This window comes from Eulemur rufifrons, chromosome 18 (genome assembly GCF_041146395.1).
Source record: "Eulemur rufifrons isolate Redbay chromosome 18, OSU_ERuf_1, whole genome shotgun sequence".
Classification (NCBI taxonomy): Eukaryota; Metazoa; Chordata; class Mammalia; order Primates; family Lemuridae; genus Eulemur; species Eulemur rufifrons.
This window is the reverse complement of record NC_091000.1, coordinates 4,141,908-4,154,156: the sequence shown is the minus strand read 5'-3', so window position 1 is coordinate 4,154,156 and position 12,249 is coordinate 4,141,908. Positions and strand designations below refer to the sequence as shown.

General features: G+C 33.5%; 1 protein-coding gene across 1 annotated transcript in view; it reads right to left on the bottom strand.

The window, feature by feature from the left end:
- GALNTL6 (polypeptide N-acetylgalactosaminyltransferase like 6) overlaps nucleotides 1–12,249 on the bottom strand; it is an 851,955-nt gene that overhangs the window by 502,866 nt on the left and 336,840 nt on the right. The window contains exon 3 of the mRNA XM_069493359.1: nucleotides 9,516–9,654. Within this exon, the coding sequence (XP_069349460.1) occupies nucleotides 9,516–9,654 (139 nt within the window). The remainder of the gene's footprint in view (nucleotides 1–9,515; nucleotides 9,655–12,249) is intronic.

Sequence of the window (12,249 nt, the reverse complement as noted above, 5' to 3'; positions counted from 1 at the left end):
TTGTCTCAATAGAGTGACAAATTAGCCCTGGACTAAATACAGCTTTGATTCAACTTAGCCTAAAAGCAATACCTGATAGTATCAAACTATTTCCACATAGCTTAAAGGCATCACAGAATAAAGCTCAATAATATTTATAACAATACAACAATATTTTGCACCATAAAGTTAAAATCACAATGTTTGCTAAGAAAATTATCAGCCATACACTTCAAAACTCATTTTGTGAGGCTAGCATTACCCTGATACCAAAGAATGACAAAGACACTCAAGGAAAGAAAACTACAGGTGAATATTCCCAGTAAATATAGGTGCAAGAATTCTCAACAAAATACTAGAAAATCAACTCCAACAGCAAGTTAAAAGGATCACGCACCATGGTCAATTCAGATTAACCTCTGGGTTGCAAAGATGGTTCAATGTACACAAATCAATTAATGTGATGCACCATATTCACAGGATAAAGGATAAAAATCACATGATCATCTCAATTGATGCAAAAAAGTATTTGACAAAATTAAACACACTTTCATGATTAAAAAAAAAAAAAACTTGCAACCAACTAGAAATAGAAGGAAACTATTAATATCTCAAATCTTATACAAATGCAACCTACCAAAATTGAACCAGGAAGAAGTATAAAACTATAATAAACCAATAACAAGTAATATGATAGAGGCACTAATAAAAAGCCTCCCAAAAATAAGAAGAAAAAGCACAGGGCCACATGGCTTTATTATTTTATTGTACCAAACATTCAAAGGAAAATTAAAGCCATTCCTACTTACAATATTCAAAAAAATTGAAGAGGTGCAAATACTTACAAACTCATTCTAAGATTTGCATCACCATGATACCAAAACCCGATAGAAAGGCAATAAAAAAAAAATTTATAGGCCAATATATATATGATGACCATGGATGCAAAATTCCTCAAGAATATACCACCAAACTGAGTTCAACAACATATTAAACAATCATCCATCCTGATCATGTGGGATTTCTCACAGGAATGCAAGGATGGTTCAACATATGCAAATCAATCAATGTGATACATCATATCAACAGAATGAAGGACAAAAACCATATGATCATTTCAACTGATGCTGTAAAAGTATTTGATAAAATTCAACATCCCTTCATGATAAAAACTGTCAAAATCTGGATATAGAAGGAACTTACCTCAACACAAGAAAAACCGTATATGATAGTTTCATACTGAATGGGGAAAAACAGACAGCCTTTCCTCTAGGCTCTAGAACAAGACAAGGATGCCCACTTTCACCACTGTTATTCAACATAGTACTAGAAGTTCTAGCTAGGGGAATCAGAGCAGAGAAAGAAATAAAGGGCATCCAAATTGGAAAGGAAGAAGTCAAATTATCCTTGTTTGCAGATGATCTTATATCGAGAGATACCTACAGACTCCACAAAAAAAAAAAAAAAGCTACTAGAATTGATAAACAAATTCAGTAAATTTTTAGGATACAAAATCCACATGCAAAAATCAGTAGCATTTCTATATGCCAACAGTAAACAATCTGAACAAAAAATCAAGGAAGTAATCCCATTTACAATAGCTACAAATACAATAAAATACCTAGGATTAAACTTAGCCAAAGAAGTGAAAGATTACTATAATGAAAACTATACAATATTGATGAAAGAAATTGAAGAAGGACACACACAAAAAATGGAAAGATATTCCATGTTCATGGATTGGAAGAATCAGTATTGTAAAATGACCATACTACTGAAAGCAATCTACAGATTCAATGCAATCCCCATTAAAATACCAAAAATATTCTTCATAGAATTAGAAAAAAATGATCCTAAAATTGATATGGAACATTGAAGGATCCAGAATAGCCAAAGCCATCCTGCGCAAAAAGAACAAAACTGGAGGAATCACATGACCTGACTTCAAATTATATTACAGAGCTGTAGTAACAAAAACAACATGGTACTGGCATAAAAACAGACACACAGACAAATGGAACAGAATCAAGAATCCAGAAATAAATCCACACATCTATAGTAATTTTATCTTCAACAAAAGTGACAAGAACATACAGTGGGGAACAATACAATCTCTTCAATGAATGGTGCTGGGAAACTGGATATCCACATGCAAAAGAATGAATCTAGACCCTTATCTCTTACCATATACAAAATGGATTAAAGACGTGAATCTGAGACCTGAAACTATGAAGCTACTAAAATAAAACATTGGGGAAATGCTCCAGAATATTGGTCTAGGCAAGGACTTCTTGAGTAATATTCCCATAATATTTTGTATTTTCAACAGAAGTGGAGAATTTAGTTATTAATCACATACTTTTAAAATATTTTGTTTATTATTCTGGCTTAAATTTAACCACTTATGGTAATAACATCAGCACCTCCACATCTATAAGATCTCCCTTTGAACCCCAAACTCCCTCAGTGTATATAGTTATTAAGTTCTTCAACTTCTGTCTTCTCTTCAACAGTATTAATTTGACTCAGGACACTAGAATACCATCAACATTTTTCTTGCCAAAGCCACTAATGATTTCCATGTTGGCAAAGTACATTGTGTTTGGCAGTCTCTATCTTGTGAAATTTTCCAGAAACATTTGGCACTTTCATCCTTCTCTCATGTTAAGCACTCATACCTCTGTTTCAAGGAATAAAAACTCTCTTGCTTTCTCTCCCCATGCCTCCTCAGTCTCTTTGGCAAAACAGTCCCTCTTTTCTTACCAAATTTTTTGGTAGAATTTTTTTGAATAGATGTTTCTACCTTTTCTCTACCCTAAGGACCACTTCCGGAAGCTTTTTTCATATAATAATTTTCACCAGTTTCACTGGGAAGCAGGTCAGTAGAGTGCCTTATGCTGTCATGCCAGAAGTCAGTCTCTGGGTGACTTATATTTATAAACTCATTTAAGTGCCTGTCATTCATATGGTTAATAAATAATGGTCAAATTATTTAAAAAACTCAGTAAGAGCCCATTTATTGTTGAAAACTACTTAGCATTTTTAATTATGGTGAATTATGTTTTAAGAATTATTTAAAATAAAATTAATTGAGAAAATTTTTCTTTGTAAAATCAAGTACAATTACCTGTGAAGTGAATATTTGAGAAAATTAATAGTTTTTAAATGTATATTTCAAAATGTCAAAGTCAAGAATCTTAATAAATGAGATAAATTCATGTAAATTTTAAATTATTTCCTGTGTAATATGCAACATGTACATTGGTGAGTCAATTAGTTCTGTTTAATGATTAAGTTAAAGACAATCCATAATATATCTACTTTACTCTTTTAAGTTGGATGAGTAAAGTTGAATTACATTTACAGATTGTCCTTTGGCCACAACCAATTAATAAATGCCACCGTTTGCCTTTGCAATCTAACCTCTAATGATTACTCTAACAGTGGTTTAAGATTGCACAGCTCACTGGTTTGGAAAAGAAGCTCCAGCCTTCTCTTCAAAATGGCAGAAGTTTCTCTCAGTTTCTCTCTTACCTCCTTTATTGTACATAGCCTAAAATCTTAATCACTACCTCTCATTTCAGTAAGTGTCTGTGGGTGGGAGTAAAAGGAAGAATGAGCAAATTTAGAATTACTGTTGCTAGATTAACCTCACAGAGCAATACACGTCATTACATCAAATTTCCATTTTCTTTTCTTTAAAGAATTAAAGTCGTGAATCTGTTTCTCAAACTTATGCTAGCTTTGTTTCGTTTGACTTCTATCATATAAGCTTACAAAGGATGTACTTTGAAATTCAATAGACATGATATTGAAGCAGCTATAGCTTATTTTTAGAAGTTTTATTTTTGTTTCATGGTTTGCAGTTTTCTTGCATATGGACAATTTTTATGCTGTCACTATTTTAGACCCCCTTATAATTGTCCTCATCTGCCTTTCAAAGAATTGGCTTTATCATTGATCAATAACACTACAAAAGCAAAATGTCTTACAACTCTTAAACTGTTATCTCTCTTAGGAAGGTTTTCATTTCAACAGGGACACATGGTTAGTTATAGTGATAAAAATCTCTTTCATGTCTTTGAGGCTTTACTCAAAGGATAAGATGTATGTGTAAAGTTTTTGTTATTTCATTACAGCTTTTTGTAATACCCTTTGAAATACATTTATGTACTAATGTCTATGTTATTATGCATAAAGTCAGTTCTTAAAAAATATTGAAGGATACTCCCTTAAATAATAGTTTTGAAAGATTGCTTCTACCTGTTTCTGACCATTCCTTCCTCCACACTGCTGCTTATGATTTCGTTGTTTTGCTGTTTTTAGTCATATTTAGCCATACCTTAGGCTGGAACAGCATTTGATTCAAAGAATACACTTCCTATCTCTGTCTCTGTAGCAGTATTCACACCTGATTGAAATGCATGAATATTTCAGTTTATTTTGCTCCTGAATTCACTTGTAAACTTATTGAATAAAGGTATTTAATCAATTTCACAAGATGATCACAACAAAAATAGAAAAAGATTTCAACCAGTGCCATTCACATTTTTATGTACCTTTTGAAATTGAGAAATAAAAAAAAATTATCCTTGTACATTTTTTGATGGTTAAACCCAATATGTTTTTGTGAATGAGTTCTAGAACTAAATAGAGCAGAGTCAAAATAGATCACATTTTTCTGTTTTACATAAAATTACAATAAATATCATTCTAAGTGTATTTACTAAATCTTAGTTAAAAGAAATTGAACACATGATTATTTTTTCTAATAAACTCAAAATTTCCTCAGAAAACCTAATTATATATTTACAATGAAAACGTGAGAATTAGAGTACACTGGATCTCCTTCTATTTTGCATCTCCATGATATAACTGGAAAAGAAGGAAGGGGTTCAAGAGAGTCATTATCTGAAGAAAAAGACAATAACTAAATAGATCATGCGGTAGCTGATTTGGAAAACCTGGTCCCAATTTTAATAATCTTAATATACGGTGGGGGACATGAACAAAATGTGCACCTCCACCTGGTGACGCAGGTTCATAAAAATTCAAAATGCCAAACTGACTTGATCAGCATCACAGTGCACATCACGGAAGTCGATATTCTTAGAATTATTATTCAACATACTTCCTGAAAGGCAGGAGTATTTAGAATATAAGGCACTGAAAAATCAAAAATTTACTCAAAAGTCTGTATATATTGAGAAATTGCCTTTTCTCTTTGTATACAAAGTAAACACTGTACGCTATTTATCAAGGGAGGAGGCACCTTTCCTGGACAGATGCTCCCGTGTGGCAGGACAGTCATCAGATGAGTGCCCCTGGCCTCCCTCCATCCTCTCAGACATTCTTTCCAGGAGAAAAGAGACATGATTAATGAGTTGCGGTTTCGGAGCTTCCCATAACTTGGCTCGGCTCCTTCTCCAATGTTCTGTTTTGGGATCCGCTTGCCTGCAGAGACCAGTCACCATCCTCTGCTCCGCATGTCGTAGATTTTACAATTGCCCGTTGTCCAGCACGGGCAGTGTCTGTGACTCGAAGGCTGAATGTGCCTCATTCTGGAGTTCAGTGTTAGGTTTCATACCTGGCCTGCCTAAACCACCCTCACCAATAGAGTCTCACCAATAGTAAAGGGAAAATTCAATAGCAAATCATTTCTGGGATAATCTCTCATGGTTTTGACACTACAGGGAAAAGGACTGTGATAGATTAGTCTGATATAGCTGCAACACTACTGAAAGCAAGCATGTCATCCAAGATGTTGTAAACATTCTCTTATTTTGTCAAGAGATGAGTTATCTGAGGTTTTTTTCTCAGCACTCAATACTCTGTTTATCATCAAAGTCACAAAGCTAAAAGTATTGTTATCTCAGCAATATCAGCGATATGAAAAAGAAATAATAAATGAAAAGGAAAAGCCACAATACAAAGTAAGACTATTTTAATTTTAAAATATCTAGCTACTCAGCCATCTTAGAAGTGCATCTCAAGGAATATGTATGTGCATGAATATTTATCTGTATAAAAATGTATACTTTTATAATATATCAGCAAAAAAGTGGAGCTAATGTCAAAGATGCATTTACCTGAATCCTCTGTGAAGCCTACCTCAACTTTCCTATTATAATAGCTCTTATGTCTCCTAATCGCAGATACTTCCTTTTTTCATAAGTGTGAATTTTTCTTCCATACATTAACTATACCATGCTTTGAGGAGTATTTCTGATAACTTGTGATGAATTTTTCTCATATCTAGGAAGCAATGCTTGCTAGAATAGTCTTCAATATTATCTGAATAACAATATATTCATGCATAAGTTTATCAGAGCTTCTCTACTATGCAGCCCATTCTTACATAGTTTTCTATTTCCATATTTCGTATGTATTTTGTATTTCAAATAGATGTCTTATATCTCCCATCTGGAACTGGAAGTCAAGTGAGATCTTCTATAGCATACAAAGAATATATGTTGCATCCCAGGTTGGTGACTGAATAAAAAAACAACGCACAATCAATATGCAGATGGAGAAAAAAATTTAGCATGGCACAATGAAGCCAGGCCGGCAAGCTGTGCATTGACTAGATATTTCCCATCCAGAAGCATTTATTATTAACATTGCATTGGATAAAATATAAAGACAAGATGTTCAAAGGACAGATTTCAGGCTAAGCGTAGGCACTATGGATACAGACATGACTTGGCCTTAGCAGAAGGAAGGTACAAGTATTTAAAATACATAGAGTATATCCTCAAAAAAAAAAAAAAAAAAAGTCAACAAAAAGTGTAGGACTAGGAGTATGGGTTAAGAGGTGAAAAATTTGACAATATCAAAGCACAAATGATATGAAAAACTAAAACACTTTGTAAGACAGAGAAATGCTTTTAGCACTTGGAAAATATGTAATAAATTTGAAAACATAAGTGAAAAGCTTGAAATTTATTATTAGGATAGAAGTAAGGTTGATCAAATTATTGCACACATGCCAAATAACTGTGCTTTATCTGTGGCTCCTGCTTATGAAAGTCTATTACTGACTCTGAAATAACAAAGCCAAAAGAAAGCAGTTCATTTTTATATTAGTGAACAAGAAAGGAGTAGAAAATAAATTTTTTAAAGTTCCTGTGGATTGAAATTTCTAAAATAACTTGTCCATGTCAAAAACACCTAGAACCATGAACTTTTTACTAAATGTGAGAATGTGAAAGCGTCCCTACAGGGTGACCTATAGTGTCACACAAGGCCACAAGTGCTACTAATATGTCTTAGAATGAAGATCAAGTTAAGCAAATTTGCAAGATTTTATTCCCCAGGATGTTCCATTGCAAAATCCTAGAGTGAATCCCTCCTGGCACTCTGAGCCTGCAGTTTCAGTTGGCTGACCAGATTATGTCAATATCAACACACTATGGCCAATTATATCCGCAGCCCAGTTAAAGTGATAATCATGAAATATATGGCAAATTGATGTTATAATTTCAAGGACCCCTTACACAATGCTACAGACTCTCGTGGTTAAATATACTCGCATTTTGAGAGCACAGATGAAGTCAAAAGCACCAAACTTTAAAAAGTGAATCCTTGTAACACATTTTGGCTCTTGGTTTCTTAAAGTTGGGTCTTTGACAAGATCAGAGGTAACTTCATCAAACTTCTCTTCCAATATTTCTGGGAGTCTAAACACTGAACTAACAAAGATAAACCATTATTCCTGGAAGGCTCATATTTAATACTTGTTATCCATCTCAGACGCTCTGTTCAAGTTTTTGGTTTGTTGTTTGTTTTTTTTTTTGTTGTTGTTGTTGTTGTTTTTGTTGCTTTTTTTGGTGTCATTTTACTGCATTAGTATTTGTCCTTCAGATATCCAGCCTCAGTAACTAAGCAAGAATGTGGTCACGATTCTATTTTGGCCACATTTTTCTTCCTTAACCCTTAGAATAATACTTTCTTCATACTGTAAATTCAATAACTCTAATAAAAGTATCAAACTAATTTTCTTTCCATCTTTCCATTTCTTTTCCATTATAAGCTAGGAATATGTTGCTTTAGAAGGTGGTAGTTACGGTAAAAATGCCCTCTCTGAGAAGAACAGGGATATCCACCCTGTTTTGATGTCAGTGATTTTCCTCACCGTGTCCACCTGCAATGCTTTCCACCTGGTACACAGGAAAAGATTGGCAGTGTGGGGTTGGTAGGTGGTAGATGCATGGAAATTATTCTCTGACCATATTTATTATGCCAACAATGCAATTTAACACATCTTTGATGGTGTGCAATTAGGCACTAAAATTTCTCATAAGTAGGAATGTTCTTGGTCAGTGGGAATCACTGTAGATAACTTCAGGGAACCTGGGCGCAATTTGGCTGGCTAAAAGGTCTGGGCTAATATTTAAAGCATTCAGTTTAGGAAAAAAAATTAATTTGTTCTTCACATTAATCCTTTGCTTAACCATACTGGGAAATGCAAATTCACATGAAACGTAAGGAGAAAATCAGTAACTGTTTTATATTTTAAAATAAATTGATAAAGACACAATATGGCAACTGGAAAATAGTCTTCTAAACCATAATTTGCTAATGTTTTTCCAAAGGGTAAATTATCTTTGCACTAAGTTCAGAGTTTTGTTTACATTACTGGTTTAATTTAGATTCCTGATACTTATTTTCGTTAGTTGCCCTGATTTTTTTCTCTGATTTTCTTTCTCTCACATGTTTCCAAAGGGAGATTGAGGTGGGTAGAGGGCAGCTGTGTTAGTACAGTTGTATAGACTTATCAAATATGCATGCCAGTGCCACATCCCAAATTCTGGTCATATTCCATGTTCTGGGCATCATTTCGGTGCTGTTTAGGCTATCAGGAAAACCATCACAGATTAAAGCAAAAAGTCCAATAAGCCATCTTAGAGGCAGATGGGGTGGGTGGAGAGGAGATGGATTTCAGGTAACTATATGGAGTATTATTCTTGTTTCCATTTATACTGTAATATTTAGCTATGATTCAATACAAACTGAACTCACTGTCAATTGACAAAGCACAAGCAGTTCGTAAAGTGACAGGAAATTGAACCAACAACCACTACCTTTGTATCACGGATACATTCACTTTAGGCATTCTTTATGGGAGATGTGACAACAATGACACCGAATATGGCTGGCTGAGAGTGAAGTCCCTGGAAGACAGTTCTGATAGTACCAGTAACTAGAGAAAAACGTTTGCTTCGTAATTTATACCATCAAAGGTAAAAAGTATAAATATTATCTCAAAATATTTCATTTTAGAAGAGATAATACAGTCAAAAAGTATATGGAATTAAGTTTTAGAGAATCAGTAGTTAGGCTTTTGGAATTTTAAAGGTTATCCCAATTTAGATCAAACATATTTAAGATGATGAACTATGAAAGTTTTTATCAAAATTATGAGGCCAAAAATTTTGGTTACATATCAAATAGTGATATACATTAAAGAATAATAAAACAAAACAAAGAAACAGACAAAAAACTCCACCCGGCACACCCGATGTGGTGGTACTCACTTCGCATGGCGAATGTCCGGCAGGGAGCGCTCTAGAGCAATGTTGTTGCTAACGAAAATATTGAAACCGTTTTCCCTGTAAGCTGAGTCATCGTGGTCCTCTTCAGTAAGCGGGTAGGGTTTCCCATGCTCACCTTTCCCTAGCAGGAGAAAACAAAATGGGATTATCAGCCGCATGGAAAGCATTGGGTTTTCTAGAATAGACATGAAGACTTGAATGTGTGCAATTCTTTACTCTCCTATTGCTGTGCTCCACAGAGGAGCTAGTACTAAGATTTTATTATTTTATTTTAATTACTTTATTTAGAAAATAAAATATACTTATTATAAAAAGCAAATAACAGAGAAGTAGAAAGTGCAGTCTCACCTTCCAGAGAGAACCGCTGCCAAGTTTTAAGTGTATGTTCACTTTATAAATTGATTGTTTTCCAAAATAATTGGATATCCTTTCATTTACTTCCAATAGTTGATATTATTTTATTGTATTCCAAATTACATCATTCAACTGAAGATATACTTTTAAATTATTTCTAACTTTCCCATCATAAACAATGTTGAAATGAACACTTTTGCTTATATTTTCCCAGTCATCTGTTTTTGGAAGGGAAGCATAAATTCCTAGAAATGGAATTTCTGGGATATCTTCAAAGTGAGTGTGACAGTGTTCACACATCCTTAGATACATTGGGTAATACTTCCAAATTCATTGGTAAAATACATATTCTTCATATTTTAATTAGCCCTTTCTTAATTACTACCGAAATTAATAATTTCTCATATTTTTATCATTTGTATTTCTTACATTGTGAAATGATTGTTCAAGGATTTAAAAAAACAATTTTAGAGATTTTAATTTTGTAATAAAAGCTTTTTATAGTAAAACATTTTTATAAAAAAGTTTATTAAACCTTTTAAATTATTTATATTACAAATATTTTCCAAGTTCCCTGCATTAAATTTAATGAAATTTTTTTCAATCCAGATGATTTTATTTTTCTTTCATAGTTTCTCATTTATGTGTTACATTTAGAAAAAAAATCCTTCCCTACTCCAATGTTGTATTTAATATCCATTCATGAATTCAGAGTTTGACTAACATTTTATTTTCATTTTATCTGTCTAAATTTTCAACCATCTGGAATTTATTTTGGTGTGAGAAGTGTGGTATTAATAAATGTCATTTTTGTATTTTTAGAAATTGTCAGGCAGTTGTAGGAACAACATTTATTGAGTAATTTTTCCTTCCCTGCTTTAAAATATCATAGATAAAATTTTTGTACTTTTGCATGTACATATTTAAACATTTCTGTGACATTCCACTCTTATGTCAATCCTTGTGTGGTAGAGCAATCATAGCTCACTGCAGCCTTAAACTCCTTGGCTCAAGTGATCCTCTCACCTCAGCCGCCCGAGTAGCTGGGACTACAAGCGTACTCGACCACCACCATGTCCACTAATGTTTTTATATCTTGTAGAGAAGTCTCACTATGTTGCCAAGGCTGGTCTTGAATTCCTGGCCTAAAGTGATCCTTCCACTTTGGCCTCTCAAAGTGCTGGGATTATAGATGTGAGCCACGGTCCTTGGCCTTCCACAGTCTCTTTCTTATTCCTATTCCTGACTTCTTTGATTGGCAATTTTAATTTTTATTGTCTAGATTGGTAATACATTCTATTCTCTCACGATTATTAATCTTTCATGCTTTGTGTATAGGTTTATTCTAAAAGAAAAAAAGTAATACCTGGTGTTTACTTTGTTATTTATTGCAATGCATTAGTGTCATTTTCTTATTTTTTTGATAAAGATTTTTTTTACAACAGTCTGATTTTTCCCTTGTTATTTTTTCTTGCAACATTTGTTTTAAAAATCTCATGTCATGAATGAAAAATTTTTGCCTCTCTCTATTACTTCTCATTTCTTTTTCCTTCTGACAATAGGTATTTTGCTTGCTTTTGTGCAGGACACTTTTCTGTGTCTGGTGATCTTTGCTGTCTTTGTGGTCTATTGTCAGTCAACACCAGGCAGACTGGGAGCTCGGTGCTGTTGGATGAGGCTGGTCTACTGGCAGGGTTGGCTGTAAGGTGACTGAGTGATCAATGGAGAGATGGCCCGTATAAAGCAGCAGTGGGATTGGAATGTTAACTATCTGACATACAGATTTTCTGTTAGTCTGCCAATTTTAAGCTCCATATTTTGATCTCTCCCTTTTCTATAACTGGCATTGACATGTCCGGACATCTTTAGATTTCTACTAGACAATCTTATTTCCTCCCACCTCTCCATGAGAATTTGGCTGTGTTTTCTCTCCCCTGATTTAACACTAACGATGCATCAATCTCCTCTCCATTTTTCACACATACATTGTTATCTATTGTATGCTCATTGCTTCCCTTCTTTTCTCCTTTTTTTGCTCTGGGTCTATAGTCTTTTAATACTTTATTAATATGTTATTGTGATTCCTAGAAGAAAAGCAGAAAATGTATGTGTTCAATTAACTATTTTAATGGAAAGTTTAACTATTTCTGTTCCTGAAATTTTTGAGTTAACATCCCCTGAGATGATAAAATATTGAAATTCCATGCATAAAATAATCCAGATTTTATATGAACATTATTAACCATCCTCTTTTATGTATATAGTCATAGAGAAAATTTTGTAAATTAATATACCTAATGTTCAAATGATTAATTCTAAATAAGATTTGTGTGCCTTTCATTCCTCATTTATGGTTTGTTTG